The following is a 19,516-nucleotide window of genomic DNA, read 5'->3' on the forward strand; positions in this document are numbered from 1 at the left end:
CTGCAGCACTGTGCCTTTAAAAGAGAGATACCGCAGAGACATAATCAGAGTGATAAGACAGAAATAAGAGATACTGCAGAGACATAATCAGAGTAATAAGACAGAAATAAGAGATACTGCAGAGACATAATCAGAGTGATAAGACAGAAATAAGAGATACTGCAGAGACATAATCAGAGTAATAAGACAGAAATAAGAGATATTGCAGAGACATAATCAGAGTAATAAGACAGAAATAAGAGATATTGCAGAGACATAATCAGAGTGATAAGACAGAAATAAGAGATACTGCAGAGACATAATCAGAGTAATAAGACAGAAATAAGAGATACTGCAGAGACAATCTCTGTAATAAGACTGAAATAAGTGATGGAATAATATATGTGAATAGATATAGATATGGAAGAGTGATTCAAAAAGTTGATTTAATAAGGGAGGAGAGAGAGAGAGAGAGAGAGAGAGAAAATAGGAGATAAATTGAGGTAGAATCTAAGAGAGAGAGAAACAGAGAGAGAAAGAGCAAGACAAGTGAAGGAGAGATAAAGAGAAGGGGAGCGGGTGAGCATTGAAGCGTTGCGCACAGGCCACTGGTGTCTCCGCTCTGGGAGCCAGCTGTGTGTGTGTGTGTGTGTGTGTGTGTGTGTGTGTGTGTGTGTGTGTGTGTGTGTGTGTGTGTGTGTGTGTGTGTGTGTGTGTGTGTGTGTGTGTGTGTGTGTGTGTGTGTGTGTGTGTGTGTGTGTGTTAGACTCCTTCTCCATGGTTCGTTGAATCCTGCTCTCACTTTCTGACACACACACACACACACACACACACACACACACACACATTTTCTCACATTGGGAAATCCCAGCTATGTGCCTCTTGGTACTACCTGCCTAGAACGGTACTCCCCTCTGAGCAGTGTGTGTACTGTAGGCGTGTGTTTCTCTCTCCGTGTGTATATGTGTGTGTGTGTGTGTGTGTCTCTGCATGTGAACAGGGGGATAGGGAAGGGGATTGCACGGCTCATCACTCACAGATACTGTGAGCTTCTCTATGCTCTATTCTCTACAGGCTTCATCTCCTGTACACTATATCTCTATTTACATTCCAGCCCTATAGACATATGTGTTTGTGTATCCAGTGTGTTTAAAGTCACTCAAAGCATAGGGATGACTCAGGGCTCAGTGGTTTAGCAAATGGATTCCATCTGGCTAGAACTCTCAGGTGTGTGTGTGTGTGTGTGTTTGTGTGAGAGACACACACTCGCACACACATACCCACACAACAACACACACACACACACAGAACAACACACACACACACACACTCCTCACGTCATTGGGTGGCTTCGCATTACTAATAATGTGATTCTCCTCAGTCTAAACTCAGCAAAAGGCTTTGCATATTTTATGAGATAAACAAATACCAGGGATGTTCATCCAGGGATGTGCTCTACTGTTTACTCTGAAAGTTATTCAGATTACACTCTAATCACAAGGATGCAGAAATAAGGATGGTGGTTTATTGAACCCTAAAGTAGATAAGATGACTGTACCTGTCTGTGTGCACACTGTGTGTGATGAGTCAGTATCTCTCTCCTCTTAATTTCCCACTGGGCAAAATGGGTGGAATCAACGTTGTTTCCACGTCATTTCAACCCAAACATTTAGTGCGATAACGTTGAGTCAACGTGGAAAACTGATTGGATTAGAAAAAAGTAATCAACATAAGGGAATTTCCCTCCCAAAATTCGCGCAACTTTGAACCTAAATCCAATGGCACGGTGCCATTTTTTGTTGCTTTCACATTGAACTCAAATGTAAAACCAAACAAAACTCCACGTTGAACTAATGTCTGTGCCCAGTGGGGTCTGTCTTGTGCTTCTGTTACCGTGCAACTTCGAAGAGGGAAAGAATGCCACTTTATCTGCGTAAGCAATAAGAGTTTTATTTGAGTAGCTATTTATTTACCAGTTCATATTGTGAGTCGTCGTGTAGCAGTGGGCGTCTACGGCCGCTGTCATAGCGTAACCTTCCTCTCTCTCACCATGTCTCTCTCCTTTTCACCCTTCTCTATCCATCCCCTGCCCCCCAACCCACTTATACAGTACACACTCGTCCATACTCTAACCCCTCTCTCTCTCTCTCTCTCTCTCTCACCGGAGTTTCATTTCATGTCTATTTCTCTTTTTTCATATTCATGTGTTCTTTTCCCCTCTCCCTAGGACTTTGATGACTTTATCTTTGCGTTCTTTGCGGTGGAGATGGTCATCAAGATGGTGGCGCTGGGCATCTTTGGCAAGAAGTGTTATCTAGGAGACACCTGGAACAGGCTCGACTTCTTTATCGTACTGGCCGGGTGAGTCACGCACGCGCACACCGTCCGCCCTGGCCAGAGGGCGTCCCCAGCCAAAACATGTGCTGTGAATCACGACAACCACATAGAGAGAGAACCTACATATTCTGTCTGGGTAGCACGGCACTTTGTGTGTGTGTGTGTGTGTGTGTGTGTGTGTGTGTGTGTGTGTGTGTGTGTGTGTGTGTGTGTGGGGGTGTATACATCCCTTTGTTTCACAATGTTGCAGTGTCTGCAAAAAACGCCAACCCCCTTCTCCCTCACGAGAACACACAGCCAAACTGAGACAATAGTAACCAAGGTAACGGGTGGTTGGGTACACACTTCCTGGCAACGGTTGCTAGTTTCATTTAGGAGTGTTCTGATGAAGTGTCTGTTTCTGAAAAGGAAAATAATTTCTGCCAAAGAGCATTTTTCAGCACCCTGGCACTTTCTCTTCATAATCATTCCTCGTGTGTGTGCCCGTGTGCGTGAATGCAAGTGCGTATGTTAGCAGGCTTGAGCATGAAGTGCAAACGTCAGCTTGATTTCACTCGGCGTTTGATAAAGATCAGAGAAAGCTAGTCCCATTCGCCTGCACTGATTTGTGTCTCCTATTACTAAGCTTCTCTTGAATGATTTCCTTGGGCATCACAGTCTGTGTAGGCCATTGATGTGTTTGACTTCATAAGGTGAGATAGGGGGTGGTGAAGTTAGGGCAGGTTGAAGGGTCGACAAGGTGATTGGGACTAAAGGGTTGACGGGTGTGGAGAAAGAAGAAAGGGAGTGAAAGTAGAGAGGAGGATGAGGAGGTTAGAAAAGAGAGGAATGCCAGTTAAGTGCAGTTAAGTGCAGGGTGACAGGGAACTGGAGGGAGGCCAGCGCTCTCTGCCTCCCTCATCCCTTCTTTCCTCTCCTCCTCAGATGAGTTTTGGAGGATCCCCAGTCAATAGTGCAGTGATTCTCAGGTTGTCTTGGACAGAGGGACACTTCCACACATCGATCTGTGAGCGCACCGGGAGTATAGAAGCTTCCCTCTGCTAGGTGGAGACACCACTGATACTGTAGATAATGAGGATGGAAAAGATGGCAAGACCTGAGGAGAGAGAAAGAGAGAGCAGGAGAGTAGGGGGCAGAGAGGCCATTTAGAAGGCAATCATTGTGACCACGATATCAACATTACACATTAACTTCTATGGGTTTGCGTCCCACCCTAGTCAACAGCCAGTGGAATCGCGTGGCGCGAAATACAAATACCTCAAAAATGCTATAACTTCAATTTCTCAAACATATGACTATTTTACACCATTTTAAAGACAAGACTCTCGTTAATCTAACCACATTGTCCGATTTCAAAAAGGCTTTACAGCGAAAGCCAAACATTCGATTATGTCATGAGAGTAGCCTGCCAAAAAAAATCACACAGCCATTTTCAAAGCAAGCATATATGTCACAAAAACCAAAACCACAGCTAAATGCAGCACTAACCTTTGATGATCTTCATCAGATGACACTCCTAGGACATTATGTTATACAATACATGCATGTTTTGTGTAATCAAGTTCATATTTATATAAAAAAACAGCTTTTTACATTAGCATGTGATGTTCAGAACTAGCATACCCACCGAAAACTTCCGGTGAATTTACTAAATTACTCATGATAAACGTTCACAAATACATAACAATTATTTTAAGAATTATAGATACAGAACTCCTTTATGAAATCGCGGTGTCAGATTTTAAAATAGCTTTTCGGCGAAAGCACATTTTGCAATATTCTGAGTACATAGCTCGGCCATCACGGCTAGCTATTTTGACACCCACCAAGTTTGGGGCTCACTAACCTCAGAATTACTATTAGATAAATTGGATTACCTTTGCTGTTCTTTGTCAGAATGCACTCCCAGGACTTATACTTCAACAACAAATGTTGTTTTGGTTCCAAATAATCCATAGTTATATTCAAATAGCTCCGTTTTGTTCGTGCGTTCAGGTCACTATCCGAAGGGTGACGCGCGAACGCATTTCGTGACAAAAATATTCAAAATATTCCATTACCGTACTTAGAAGCATGTCAAACGCTGTTTAAATCAATGTTTATGCTATTTTTCTCGTAAAATAGCGATAATATTCCAACCAGGCAACGTTGTATTCATTCAAAGGCTGAAAGAAAAAATTTGAGTAGTCTCGTGACCGCGCATCTCAGTCTCACTGTCCCCAGGCTGACCACCCACAAACTCTGCTGCTGTTCTTTGCCCAGAGACAGCAGACACCCCATTCCACTTTCTGGCGGCTTTAGAGAGCCAATGGAAGCCTTAGAAAGTGTCACGTTACAGCACAGATGCTGTATTTTCGATAGAGATGCAACAGAAGGACAACAAATTGTCAGACAGGGCACTTCCTGTATGGAATCTTCTCAGGTTTTGGCATGCCGTATGAGTTCTGTTATACTCACAGACACCATTCAAACAGTTTTAGAAACTTTAGAGTGTTTTCTATCCAAATCTAATAATTATATGCATATTCTCGTTTCTAGGCAGGAGTAGTAACCAGATTAAATCGGGTACGTTTTTTATCCGGCCGTGCAAATACTGCCCCCTAGCCCCAACAGGTTAAAAACAAACGGTTCTATATAGTCCTAAATATGTAACCATAGTGGATCCCTTTTTGGTGCTCTAACCCTTTTTTTGAAGGTTCTATAAAGAACCATGCTCATAAGGTTCTAAATGGAACCCGAATGGTGCTATAAAGAACCATTTCCTAAGTTTTTATAAAGAACCATTAATAAAAGGTTCTATATAGTGCCAGAAAAGGGTTCCGCTATGCTTACAACCCTTTTTGGGTATCAGGAATCAAGGTAAGACCCAGATGCAAACCCATAGAATTGACAATGGTTTAATATTCCAAAAGGGGCAGGCAATAGACAGGTCAAGGCAGGCAGGGGTCAGTAAACCAGAGGTGGGGCAACGGTACCGGACGGCCGGCAGGCTCAGGGACAGGCAGAGTGGTCAGGCAGGTGGGCTCAGAGTCAGGACAGGCAAGGGTCAAAACCAGGAGGACGAGAAAAAGAGAGACTGGGAAAAGCAAGAGCTGAGAACAAAAACGCTGGTTGACTCGACACACATAAGGCGAACTGGCAACGGACAAACAGAGAACACAGGTATAAATACACAGGGGATAATGGGGAAGATGGGCTAGACCTGGAGAGAGGTGGAGACAATCACAAGGACAGGTGAAATAGATCAGGGCGTGACATTGGGGCTATATAGGACCCTAAATATGGTTCTTTATGAACCTTAGTGGTGAATGGTTCTATAAAGAACTTTTCTCAACGTTTTTTATCCTGGTTTAATAGCCATATTGTTTTTATTAACAAGTTGAATCAGGTGTGCTATCTCTGGAACACCTGGGGGTCCCTGAGGAGAGAATTGAGAATGACTGACTTAGTCAGTCGTTCTCAATTGACACAAGGTCATACATGGGTCTGTCACAAGATACCGTTTCCTGGCCATAGTCATATATAACATGTAATAGCATAACACAACAGATTAGTTCAACTGGAATGACACTCACTCACGGATGCACAAATAGAGCTCTGCACAAACCACGCCCAAGATATTATAATGAACCACCAACCCTACATTTTAATTATCACTAAAAGAGGAAATTACCTTTTTTTTAAACTGCACGAACCAAAGGGTTCTTGGGTCAGTATGGTTTCACATAGAACCATTCACCTTCCCAAAGAACCATTGAGGAACCCAACTGTACACCCTCCACTATACATACACTACAAGAAGTAGTCATATGGCCAAGGTTTTTGGAAGGTGAAGAATACACAGACTCAATGATAACACACTCCCATTAGTTTCCTTGAAGGTTTCCTTGAAACTTACCGTAATCATTGACCTCCTACCATCAATACAATCACAGAGCTGCAGAGAGAGGGAGAGAGACAGGAAGTGACAGTCTGTCTCTTTATCTATGTCTCTTTCTCTCTGCCTCTGTCTCTTTCACCCTCTCTCTCTCTCTCTCTCTCTCTCTCTCTCTTTCTCTCTCTCTGTCGCTCTCTATTCCTCCCTGCCCTTTCTTCTCCTTGATTTATTGATGCTTCCTCGGACTGATTCCAGATCTGTTTGGGGACAGAAGAGAGGTTACAGATAGAGAGCGAGACGGGGAGGAAGGGAAGGAATGGAGAGACAGAGAGAGACTTATGTGCGCTTGAGACAGGGCACAGACAATCTTAAAGTCCCCATGAACAAATTATATAAAAAAATATCTAGGTCCACTTAAATGACTCTCTCCCTCTGTTGCTTTCCCTCTATCCCCCGCTCCTCCTCCTCACCCCTTTTCTCCTCTCTCTACCTCTCTCTCTATCTGTCCTTTCCTCCTCACCTATCTTCTTCTCTCCCATCTCTTTATCTCTCTCTCTCTCTCTGTATCTCTCTGTATCTCTCTCTCTCTGTATCTCTCTCTCTCTCTGTATCTCTCTCTCTCTGTATCTCTCTCTCTCTCTCTCTCTCTCTCTCTCCCTCTCTCTCCAGAAGAGGGTATATAGTGTAGTGTATTTATCTGAGTGAATGTGTTTTCTCCCCCTCTACATGCCCTGCTTGTCCTCATTCACCTGCTGTATCCAGTTCCATTAGCTAGATGATGTCTACAGACAGCACTGCACAAGTAGGTCAGGATACCCACCATGGAGTAGGAGGAAGGAGGGAGAGAATGAGGGGGGGACGGAGGAGATAGAGGGGGAGGGAGGACATGAGGAAGGGAGGGAGGGAGGAAGAGAGGAAAGAAGAGAGGCAAGGAGGCAGAGGGAGAGAGGGCATGGGGAAGGGAGATAGAGATAGGGAGGAAGGGAGGGAATGGTGAGGAAAGATAGAGAGAATGAGGAAGGAACAATTTTATTTATTTTACCTTTATTTAACTAGGCCAGTCAGTTAAGAACAAATTCTTGTTTACGATAATGACGCTGGGCCAATTGTGCACCACCCTATGGCACTCCCAATCACAGCCGGATGTGATACAGCCTGGACTCGAACCAAGGACTGTTGTGACGCCTCTTGCACTGAGATGCAATGCCTTAGACCGCTACGCCACTCGGGAGCAAGAGAGAAGAACATATGAAAAAGCAACGAGAGGGAGAAGGCAGGCAGAACGGAAGAGTGGGTAGAGATTATGATGAATGAAAAAGGTGAACAATTAATCTGTGCCTCCTTTCTCATACTCTCCTCTCCCCAACTCTCCCTCTCTCTTCTTCTCTCCCCCTTTCCCTTGCCCCCTTTAACAAACACCTCTCCCCCCTTTCTTCCCCTCTCCTCCTTTCCCTCTCCCTCTGACAAACTCAGATTTACTTTAATCCTGATATATTTACTGCATAGCTGCAGGTACTGTGTGTGCGTGCGTGTGTTTGTGAGCTATCATCTAGACTAACTCCGATATCAGAGAGAGCGGAACGAGAGAGAGTGAGACGGAGGGAGGGAGGGAGCGATAGCGAGAGAGAGACTGAAAGGAAAACCCCCTCTCATCTCTCCTGATGCTGCAATATGCTGTGGGGTTGCAGTCTTAACACACACTGCTATCTATTATACACATTCACACACACACACACACACACACACACACACACACACACACACACACACACACACACACACACACACACACACAGCACTATCTATCTATCAGTCAGTCACAATTCATTCAGTGCTGGATAACTCCCACTGCAGCTAGCCTGTCAGCGATCCCCCAGAGAGTAGAATTATAACACAAACTGACAAATGTCATCAGAAGAGACGGAGTTAACGGAGTTGGCTGATCCAGTATATAATGACAGATGAGGGAGGGAAGGAGAGAAGATGGATCATGGAGAGAGAAAGAGAGAACATGGTGGTTTTAGCAGTGGGAAGAAATTCTCCTTCACCACTGATGCAGTTAATAACAATATCCTTTCATCCTCTTAATGGATAACATAGGATCTGATCCTACATCTGCAGTTAATGTCACGCCCTGACCCGAGAGAGACGTTTTATTTCTCTATTTTGTTAGGTCAGGGTGTGGGGTGGGCATTCTATGTGTTATATTTCTATGTTTTTTTCCTTTGATTGGCCTGGTATGGTTTCCAATCAGAGGCAGCTGTCTATAGTTGTCTCTGATTGGGAATCATACTTAGGCAGCCCTTTTTTTCCCCCCTCCTTCAGTGTGGGATCTTGTTTTTGTACAGCTCAGTAAGCCTGCAGAACGTGACGGTCCTTTTTTGTTGTTTATTATTTTGATTTAGTGTTCTGAGTTAAATAAAATAGAAATATGAACACTTACCACGCTGCACCTTGGTCTTCTCCTTACGACGATCGTCACAGTTCAAGCCAATTTTTACAGTCATCGGTTTCCTATGGGTGAAATTAAGCAAATGATTGTCTCTAAGCCAATGATGTGTCTGTGTGTTTTATGCCAGCACACTATTGCAAGATAATATTATTTTATTGTTAACTTTGATTGGGCAAACACACAGGCGAATGGCAACTATAGCCATGATACTATTATAAAGTCATTATATAAGGAGGGTTGGCACACACTGTCATTTAATGGTGTAAGGCTGCAGATGTTAGTCTGATGGACAGAGGGGAAAAGATTGGGAGGGAAAGCGAAAGAGACTTCTGTGCAGTAGGGAGGAGAGTGAGAAGTAATATGAGGGCAGAAGCTCTGGGAATCTAGCAAAATCTATTTCATCTCTCTCCTCCACCTCTCCCTCCCTCCATCGCTCCCTTAACCCATCCCTCCCTCCAACTCAACCTCCCACGCCTCCCCTCGATTCCTCCTTTCCTCGCATACTCCCCTCTCCTGTCTTGGCAGTAAACCTCTGCTGCCAGGTGGTATGAGAGAGAGAGAGAAAGAGAGAACAAAAATGAGAGAGAGAGAGAACGAGAATGAGAGAGAGTAAACGAGAATATGAGAGAGGGAGAGAGTAATAGAAATAAAAAAAAGGTAGACCAGCATTAATTGGAAAGACTGTTGATCTCTATAGTAGGCAATAAATCAGATCATTTTTATTGGAGCAGGTACAGTGTGTCAATATAACCGATCCAGATGTTACCTCAGGACAATCTACTGGGTCTACCATTGTTTCACGTCCTCCCTCCCTCAGCCTCTCTCTCATACTTTACCTATTATAGAGATGTGTATGTCTGTGTTAGTGTGTGTGTGTCTAAGCATCTGTGTTTTTGTGTGTCTGTGTGCATCAGCTTGTGTGTGTGTGTGTGTGTGTGTGTGTGTGTGTGTGTGTGTGTGTGTGTGTGTGTGTGTGTGTGTGTGTGTGTGTGTGTGTGTGTGTGTGTGTGTGTGTGTGTGCCTTCTGCCAGGCTACTGTTGACTGTCTGTGTGTTGTTGTACAGATAGGAATGTGTGTGTTTAGCATCCTTCATGTGCCAGTCTGCTTTTCCATACACACACTGATAAGTGAGGACAAAGCAAGGGATAGGCTGGCACCACGCCCAGGGAAAGGTGTGTGTTTGAGTGTTTGTGAGCAGTTTTGTGAATATTAACAACTGTGAGTGATCGTTCCCATAAGGGATTTGTGTTTGTATATGCGATTTTGTTTTTGTAACGTGTTGCGTACGTGTGTGTGTGTGTTTATGGTCTATATAGCTGTTTTGAATTAGCTTCATGTGTGTTTCTGAGTGAGTGTGTGTGTGTGTGTGTGTGTGTGTGTGTGTGTGTGTGTGTGTGTGTGGACTTTCAGGATTTGTAGATTCTACTCACGCAAAATCTGCCTCAAGGTTGGGCATTCCCGTCCTGCCTCCTATCCTCCCCGCTCCTCTATCTCTCTCTCCTTTCTTCTCTCCCTCTAGCAACCTTGGCACAACCCTGGGTCAGATAACACATTAAAACTTCCTTTCCCTTTCTCTCCATCACTTGATCACCCTTTTTTGTCTTCTATTCTCCTAACCGTCACACTGGCAGCCACATCTGGTTCTTATCAAGCTTAGCTACGAGCTAATGCTAATGAGAGATAAGGCTAAGTCTTCCCTATGACCTACAGTACAGTATATGTATTTCTCCAGTCCCTTTGTGTAATTGTTCTGATGTTGGCCGAAATGTCCCTCTTTTAACTTGAATCAGGTCTAAATGAGTTTTTAATTGGTGAGCGAGCGCTGCACCTTTTCCTTTTCAATCATTATCATTTTGGGGATTTCAAGTTAAATCAAATAAAATGTTATTTGTCACAACAGGTGTAGAATAGCAGTGAAATGCTTCCTAATGGGCCTTTCCCAACAATGCAGAGGGGAAAAAGTGAGGAATAATTAAAAATTATTATTATACACAACGAGTACCGATATACTGTACACAGGTACCAGTACCGAGTCGATATGCAGGAGTACGAGGTCATTGAGGTATATATGTACATATGGGTAGGGTAAAGTGACTAGGCAACAGGATAGATAATAAACAGTAACAGCAGCTAATGTGATGAGTCAAAAGAGTTAATGCAAAAAGGTTCAATACAGATAGTCCAGGTAGCTATTGGTTAACTATTTAACTAACTGTTTAGCAGTTTTATGGCTTGGGGGTAGAAGATGTTCAGGGTCCTGCTGGTTCCAGACTTAGTGCATTGCTACAGATTGCCGTGCGGTAGCAGAGTTAACAGTCTATCACCTCGACTCACTTTGTTTGATCAGCCTCCACTTCTTTCCAAGGCTAGCTTAGCCCTTAGCTTTCCCCATAAGGCTCGTCAATTTAACCTTAGCTTAGATTATTTTAGCCTCCAACCCAATGACGATACCATACTTGCCTCACTATAGCCTTAGCTTAACTCATTGCCCAAACACCTGCAGTTCTCTCACTATGCTGGCTGGTCACTGCAGCCTGGTCTGCTTACTGTTTATCCATTTACCTTGTCTTCCTGGTCTCTGTGGCCCTATGGCCATCTGTTACACCGAACTATCATCCAGGAGAACGTGGCAGGGCACACACACACACACACACACACACACACACACACACACACACACACACACACACACACACACACACACACACACACACACACACACACACACACACAGGTGAAGAAGATAGAGAGAGGCTAGAGCTACCACCTGTACCAGGGATATCCCCATGCCCGAGGGGAAAGCACACACACCTGTGCATTTGCAAACACACCCACACATGGACACACATAATCGCACACACACACTCTCGCTGAATGGGTGACTCACAAAGATGCACTACACAGAGACAGACACACACACACACACAAACCTACACACACCTACACATGTTGTGAGTTTGTTGGACAGATGGATTTAGAGTCAGCGAGACGAGGGAATTCCTTCATCTGCGTGCCTCCAAGACACACGTGGACAGCATCTGTTACACACACACCTCACAATACCAGAGAGAAGAGTGAGAGAGAGAGTGAGAGATAGCATATATATCAACGAATTGGTGAGGGCAGTCTGCAGCACCCGGCCTCACACTACTAGAATCTGAAGTCAAATGTCTACTGTTTGCTGATGATCTGGTGCTTCTGTCACCGACCAAGGAGGGCCTACAGCAGCACCTAGATCTTCTGCACAGATTCTGTTAGACCTGGGCCCTGACAGTAAATCTCAGTAAGACAAAAATAATGGTGTTGCAAAAAAGATTCCGTTTCCAGGACCACAAATACAAATTCCATCTAGACACCATTGCCCTAGAGCACACGAAAAACGATACATACCCCGGCCTAAACATCAGTGCCACAGGTAACTTCCACAAAGCTGTGAACAAGCTGAGAGACAAGGCAAGAAGGGCCTTCTATGCCATCAAAAGGAACATAAAATTCGACATACCAATTAGGATCTGGCTAGAAATACTTGAATCATTTATAGAACCCATTGCCCTTTGTGGTTGTGAGGTCTGGGGTCCAATCACCAACCACACCAAATAATGCATGCAGAGCAGAATTAGGCCAATACCCGCTAATTATCAAAATCCAGAAAAGACCCATTAAATTCTACAACCACCTAAAAGGAAGCGATTTTCAAACCTTCCATAACAAAGCCATCACCTACAGAGAGATGAACCTGGAGAAGAGTCCCCTAATCAAGAGAAGACAGGCTATGTGCACACTGCCCACAAAATGAGGTGGAAACTGAGGTGCACTTCCTAACCTCCTGCCAAATGTATGACCATATTAGAGACTCATATTTCCCTCAGATTACACAGATCCTCAAAGAATTTGAAAACAAACCCAATTTTGATAAACTCCCATATCTACTGGGTGAAATACCACAGTGTGCCATCACAGCAGCAAGTTTTGTGACCTGCAGCCACAAAAGGGCAACCAGTGAAAAACAAACACCACTGTAAATACAACCCATATTTATGTTTATTTATTTTCCCTTTTGTACTTTAACTATGTGCACATCGTTACAACAATTTGAAATGTCTTTATTCTTTTTGAACTTCTGTGAGTGTAATGTTTACTGTACATTTTTATTGTTTATTTAACTTTTGTTTATTATCTACATCACTTGCTTTGGCAATGTTAACATATGTTTGTTTCCCATGCCAATAAAGCACTTGAATTGAAATTGAATTAGAGAGAGACTAAGAAAGAGACTAAGAAAGAGACTAAGAAAGAGACTAAGAGAGAGACTAAGAGAGAGACTAAGTGAGAGAGACTATAAATTATACCCCACCATAACAATGGAATGTATTAGGCTGCAGATACAGTGCATTTGGAAAGTATTCAGACCCCTTACCTTTTTCTAAATTTTGTTACGTTACAGCCTTATTCTAAAATGGACAAAATATTTTTTTTCTCATCAGTCTACACACTATACCCAATAATGACAAAGCAATAATAGGTTTTTAGAAATGTTTGCAAATGTGTATGAGACTCGAAATTGAGCTCAGGTGCATCCTGTTTCCATTTATCATCCTTGAGAAGCTTCTACAACTTGATTGGAGTCCACCTGTGGTAAATTCAATTGATTGGACATGATTTGGAAAGGCACACACATGTCTACATACAGTGGGGGAAAAAAGTATTTGATCCCCCGCTGATTTTGTACGTTTGCCCACTGACAAAGAAAGGATCAGTCTATAATATTAATGGTAGGTTTATTTGAACAGTGAGAGACAGAATAACAACAAAAATATCCAGAAAAATGCATGTCAGAAATGTTATAAATTGATTTGCATTTTAATGAGGGAAATAAGTATTTGACACTCTCTCAATCAGAAAGATTTCTGGCTCCCAGGTGTCTTTTATACAGGTAACGAGCTGAGATTAGGAGCACACTCTTAAAGGGAGTGCTCCTAACCGCAGGTTGTTACCTGTAAAAAAGACACCTGTCCACAGAAGCAATCAATCAATCAGATTCCAAACTCTCCACCATGGCCAAGACCAAAGAGCTCTCCAAGGATGTCAGGGACAAGATTGTAGACCTACACAAGGCTGGAATGGGCTACAAGACCATCGCCAAGCAGCTTGGTGAGAAGGTGACAACATTTGGTGTGATTATCCGCAAATGGAAGAAACACAAAAGAACTGTCAATATCCCTCGGCCTGGGGCTCCATGCAAGATCCCACCTCGTGGAGTTGCAATGATCATGAGAACGGTGAGGAATCAGCCCAGAACTACACGGGAGGATCTTGTCAATGATCTCAAGGCAGCTGGGACCATAGTCACTAAGAAAACAATTGGTAACACACTACGCCGTGAAGGACTGAAATCCTGCAGAGCCCGCAAGGTCCCCCTGCTCAAGAATACATATACATGCCCGTCTGAAGTTTGCCAATGAACATCTGAATGACTCAGAGGACAACTGGTGAAAGTGTTGTGGTCAGATGAGACCAAAATGGAGCTCTTTGACATCAACTCAACTCGCCGTGTTTGGAGGAGGAGGAATGCTGCCTATGACCCCAAGAACACCATCTCGGTGGAAACATTATGCTTTGGGGGTGTTTTTCTGCTAAGGGGACAGGACAACTTCACCGCATCAAAGGGACAATGGACCGGGCCATGAACCGTCAAATCTTGGGTGAGAACCTCCTTCCCTCAGCCAGGGCATTGAAAATGGGTCGGGATGGGTATTCCAGCATGACAATGACCCAAAACACACGGCCAAGGCAACAAAGGAGTGGCTCAAGAAGATGCACATTAAGGTCCTAGAGTGGCCTAGCCAGTCTCCAGACCTTAATCCCATAGAAAATCTGTGGAGGGAGCTGAAGGTTCGAGTTGCCAAACGTCAGCCTCGAAACCTTAATGACTTGGAGAAGATCTGCAAAGAGGAGTGGGACAAAATCCCGACTGAGATGTGTGCAAACCTGGTGGCCAACTACAAGAAACGTTTGACCTCTGATTGCCAACAAGGGTTTTGCCACCAAGTACTAAGTCATGTTTTGCAGAGGGGTCAAATACTTATTTCCCTCATTAAAATGCAAATCATTTTATAACATTTCTGACATGCGTTTTTCTGGATTTTTTTGTTGTTATTCTGTCTCTCACTGTTCAAATAAACCTACTATTAAAATTATAGACTGATCATTTCTTTGTAAGTGGGCAAACGTACAAAATCAACAGGGGATCAAATACTTTTTCCCCCCACTGTAAGGTCCCACAGTTGACAGTGTATGTCAGAGCAAAAACCAAGCCATGAGGTCGAAGGAATTGTCTGTAGAGCACCGAGACAGGATTGTGTCGAGGCACAAATCTGGGAAAGAGTACCAAAAAATGTCTGCAGAATTGATGGTCCCCAAGAACTCAATGGCCTCCATCATTCTTAAAAGTTTGGAACCACCAAGACTCTTCCTAGAGCTGACCTCCCGGCCAAACTGAGCAATTGGGGGAGAAGGTCCTTGGTCAGGTAGGTGACCAAGAACCCGATGGTCACTGACAAAGCTCCAGAGTTCCTCTGTGGAGATTGGAAACCTTCCAGAAGGACATCCATCTCTGCAGCCAGACGGAAGCCACACAGCAGTAAAAGGCACATGACAGCCCTCTTGGAGTTTTCCAAAAGGCACCTAATGGACTCTCAGACCATGAGAAACAAGATTCTCTGGTCTGATGAAGCCGAGATTGAACTCTTTGGCCTAAATGCCAAGTGTCACTTCTGGAGGAAACCTGGCACCATCTCTACAGTGAAGCATGGTGGTGGCAGCATCATGCTATGGGGATGTTTTTCAGCGGCAGGGACTGGGAGATTAGTCAGGATCGAGGGAAAGATGAACCGAGCAAAGTACAGAGAGATCCTTGATGAAAACCTGCTCCAGAGCACTCATGACCTCAGACTGGGGCGAAGGTTCACCTTCCAACAGGACAACGACCCTAAGCAAACAGCCAAGATAACGCAGAAGTGGCTTCTGGACAAATCTCTGAATGTCCTTGAGTGGTCCAGCCAGAGCCTGAACCTGGTCTAACATCTCTGGAGAGACCTGAAAATAGCTGTGCAGCGACGCTCCCCATCCAACCTGACAGAGCTTGAGAGGATCTGCAGAGAAGAATGGGAGAAACTCCACAAATACAGGTGGCTAAGCTTGTAGCATCATACCCAAGAAGACTCAAGGATGTAATCGCTGCCAAAGGTGCTTCAACAAAGTACTGAATAAAGGGCCTGAATACTTATGTAAATGTGATATTTCAGTTTTTTATTTTTAATAAATTTGCACACATTTCTAAAAACCTGTTTTTGATTTGTCATTATGGGTATTGCGTGTAGATTGAGGGAAACAAATATTTAATCAATTTTAGAATAAGGCTGTAACGCAACAAAATGTTGAAAATGTCAAGGGGACTGAATACTTTCTGAATGCACTGTATGATTACCTTCTATGTGTCTTTGTATCTATTCTTGTATGTGCCTGGCTCTCTGAAAGTTCACTGGTAATCTGATATTATTGGAAGATATAAAAAACATATACCCTTGAACAGGGTTGGGGAGTAACTTGATTACATGTCATCAGTTACATGTAATCTTGCTATTATTATTGTCTCTCTCTTTCTCTCTCTGTCTCTTTCTTTCTCTGTCTCTTTCTCTCTCTGTCTCTCTCTGTCTCTTTCTCATTCAATTTCATTTTATTAAGGGCTTTATTTGCATGGGAAACATATGCTAACATTGCCAAAGCAAGTGATGTAGATAATAAACAATACAAATGTACAGTAAACATTACATCCATTCTCTCTCTCTCTCTCTCTCACTCTCTCGCTCTCTCTCTCGCTCTCTCATTCTCACCTCCCTCTGTGCAACCCCCGCTACTTCACTGCAATGATGAACTCACACACCCACTCACACTCACTGCAGTAGAACATCAATCTTTTTCTCTCCGAAGGTTAAGAACAGCCATGATCTTACAGTAGTCATGCCTTCGTAACATCCTCTTCTCAATGACCAGTGATTCACTCTGCTATTGATGTCTGAAGTGAGATGCACAGTGGCATATGCTCGCTGGTCCCCTTGGGGGGGGATGTGTGTGTGCGCTTGTATGTGCGTGTGGGTGTCTATGCATGCAGCTCTTAATCAGTCCAGGTCGTGCAGTTCAAGTGGCTTTTATGCACGAGAGAGAGTGTTTGCCAAGACACGCTCGTTACAACTAGACACACACACACACAAGTTGAGGAAGTTGACAAGCGCAGATTGAATAATGAGACGTCAGCAGATGAATTACCCAGAGTGAGAATAGGTTTTACATTTACTCTGGGATTAAACATATTTTAATGCTCTTCCAGTGTTCCTTATGACTGTCCCACTCTCAGCTCAGCTAGCGTGCATAGGCAATAGATCAGGGTTATTCAAACCTTTCCCTACGAGGTCTACTGCTGGATTTCTGATATTTAATTGCACCACCTGGTGTCCAAGGTCTAAATCAGTCCCTGATTAGAGGGGAAGAATACATAAAAGCAGTGGAAGAGGCTTCAACGTTTATATTTGAATTTGAGGGCAATAGAGGATTTGTACACACACAGGTTGAATCAACATTGTTTAATCGTCATTTCAATGAAATGACGTTGAACCAATGTGGAATAGACGTTGAATTGATGTATGTGCCCAGTGGGATGATATCAAGTGTTTGTGTAGACTGGCTGGGGCATGGTACTAACAGTGTCTGTGTTTGTTTTGTTCCAGAATGCTGGAGTACTCTCTGAACCTGCAGAATGTGAGTTTCTCAGCGGTGAGAACGGTTCGAGTTCTGAGACCCCTCCGAGCCATCAACAGAGTACCTAGTGAGTAACAACCCCTCTCCTCTCATCCCTTCCTCCTCTCTCCCTACTAACCAGACAGTGGTTCAATCAGGGTTATTGGCCCTAGCCAATCTCTCTGTGTTTCTTTGATGAGGCTGATTCCACTCCGCTTTGATTTGCTTGCTCCCCACCTTCCTGTGTTATCTCGCTCTCGATCCTCCGCTCTCTTTCCCTGCCCTCGCTCTCTCTTTATCCTGCTTTCTCTTCCCCCTCTCGCTCTCCATCTCTCTTTCTCCACCATGGTGTATATCTGAGGGTGTCTCTCAGTCCCCATCAGTCTTTAATGAGTCCAGATTGAATTCTCTAATAAACACATTAATGTCCCAGTGTGGATGTCTGCTGCACATTCTCACCCTCCTCATCTACTGCCCATCCCTCTTACTAAACCCCAGGCCTCCCCTATTACACCCACCACCGCCTATGCTGCTCAGAGAGACAGCCTTTTAGATTGGGAGGAAGGGTGTGTGTGTGAGTGCATGTGTCCAGGTGGGCACGGGTGAGTGGTATATGTGTGACTCCCATGCCCCATGTTGTGTCAAGGGCTCTCTACAATTTAGTACTCCTGTCAGTCAAATCCTGGGTCACACACAAATCCTGGGTCACAAATCACACACACACATTTTAGTCATTTAGCAGACACTCTTATCCAGAGCAACTTACAGAAATGAATGCATACATTTCAATTCATTTCATACATTTTTTTTCCCCCTGTACTGGCCCCCCATGGGAATCGAACCCACAACCCTGGCGTTGCAAACACCATTGCAAACACCATGCTCTACCAACTGAGCCACAGACAGACAGACAGACAGACAGACAGACAGACAGACAGACAGACAGACAGACAGACAGACAGACAGACAGACAGACAGACAGACAGACAGACAGACAGACAGACAGACAGACAGACAGACAGACAGACAGACAGACAGACAGACAGACAGACAGACAGACAGACAGACAGACAGACAGACAGACAGACACACACACACACACACACACACACACACACACACACACACACACACACACACACACACACACACACACACACACACACACACACACACCCTGCTGTGAAATGTCATTGTGGGGATGGGAACTGTTGATTTGGGGATGCGCTCTCTGTCTTCACCCCCTCCCCTCTCCAGTCTAATCAGGGCATGCAGTGAAGCGTTAAGATGGTCAGAATAAATGTGTCCATCATCAGGGAGATGATGTCCACCGGGAGAACTAGCTGATTTGTTTTCAAAACTGTCTCAAGTTTTTGGGACTATGGCATTGGAATATTGAGGACAAAACTCCTTTTTCAATATGGTCTTTTGGCAGACATCTTTTTGAAAGTCATTGTATAGTTCTCTATTACAATACTCTGCATCTATTTTCCTTCACTTAAGTATGTCTCTCCCCCTAGGCCAGCCTTCCCTCATCCTGGCTGCTCCATGGCTCCTCCATCATATCTTGTCAAATGTATGTCCAATGCTGTCAATTCTGTCAATTACAGCTAGAATGTTTCCGTCTCTACATTTCCAATATTTCCTTATCGCAATTGTATCAGTCTCAATCTCCTATATATATATTTTATTTTAACCGTTATTTGATCAGGGAGTCATACTGAGACCAAGATCTCTTTTACAGATGAGTCCTGAATTACATAAATCAGAAAATACACACATCAATATAAATACAAAATGCAAGCAGAAAGAAAAGCACTGTCATAAAAAAAACCCACATTCATCAGTAGTAAGGTCCTCAATCAGCTTTCTGAACGGCCCTAGAGGCACCAGAACATCACATTTAACAACATTTTGAAGATTGTTCCACAAATAAGGTGCAAGAAAACTAATAGCTGATTTACCTGAGTCAGTGGAGACCAAGGGAATTTCCAGAGTTAGCCATCCCTGAGACTGGTGTGGTAACTCATATGTCTAAAATGTAGTAATGTTAGGTACAGTGAGAATTTTTGTAAAA

General features: G+C 43.8%; 1 protein-coding gene across 6 annotated transcripts in view; it reads left to right on the plus strand.

The window, feature by feature from the left end:
* cacna1g (calcium channel, voltage-dependent, T type, alpha 1G subunit) overlaps nucleotides 1–19,516 on the plus strand; it is a 203,109-nt gene that overhangs the window by 2,999 nt on the left and 180,594 nt on the right. For all 6 annotated transcript variants that reach the window (XM_045710400.1, XM_045710399.1, XM_045710395.1 and 3 more), the window contains exons 2-3: nucleotides 2,207–2,340; nucleotides 17,430–17,527. In XM_045710400.1, coding sequence (XP_045566356.1) covers nucleotides 2,207–2,340; nucleotides 17,430–17,527 — 232 coding nt within the window. The remainder of the gene's footprint in view (nucleotides 1–2,206; nucleotides 2,341–17,429; nucleotides 17,528–19,516) is intronic.

The sequence above is a fragment of the Salmo salar genome, chromosome ssa28 (assembly GCF_905237065.1).
Source record: "Salmo salar chromosome ssa28, Ssal_v3.1, whole genome shotgun sequence".
Taxonomy (NCBI): Eukaryota; Metazoa; Chordata; class Actinopteri; order Salmoniformes; family Salmonidae; genus Salmo; species Salmo salar.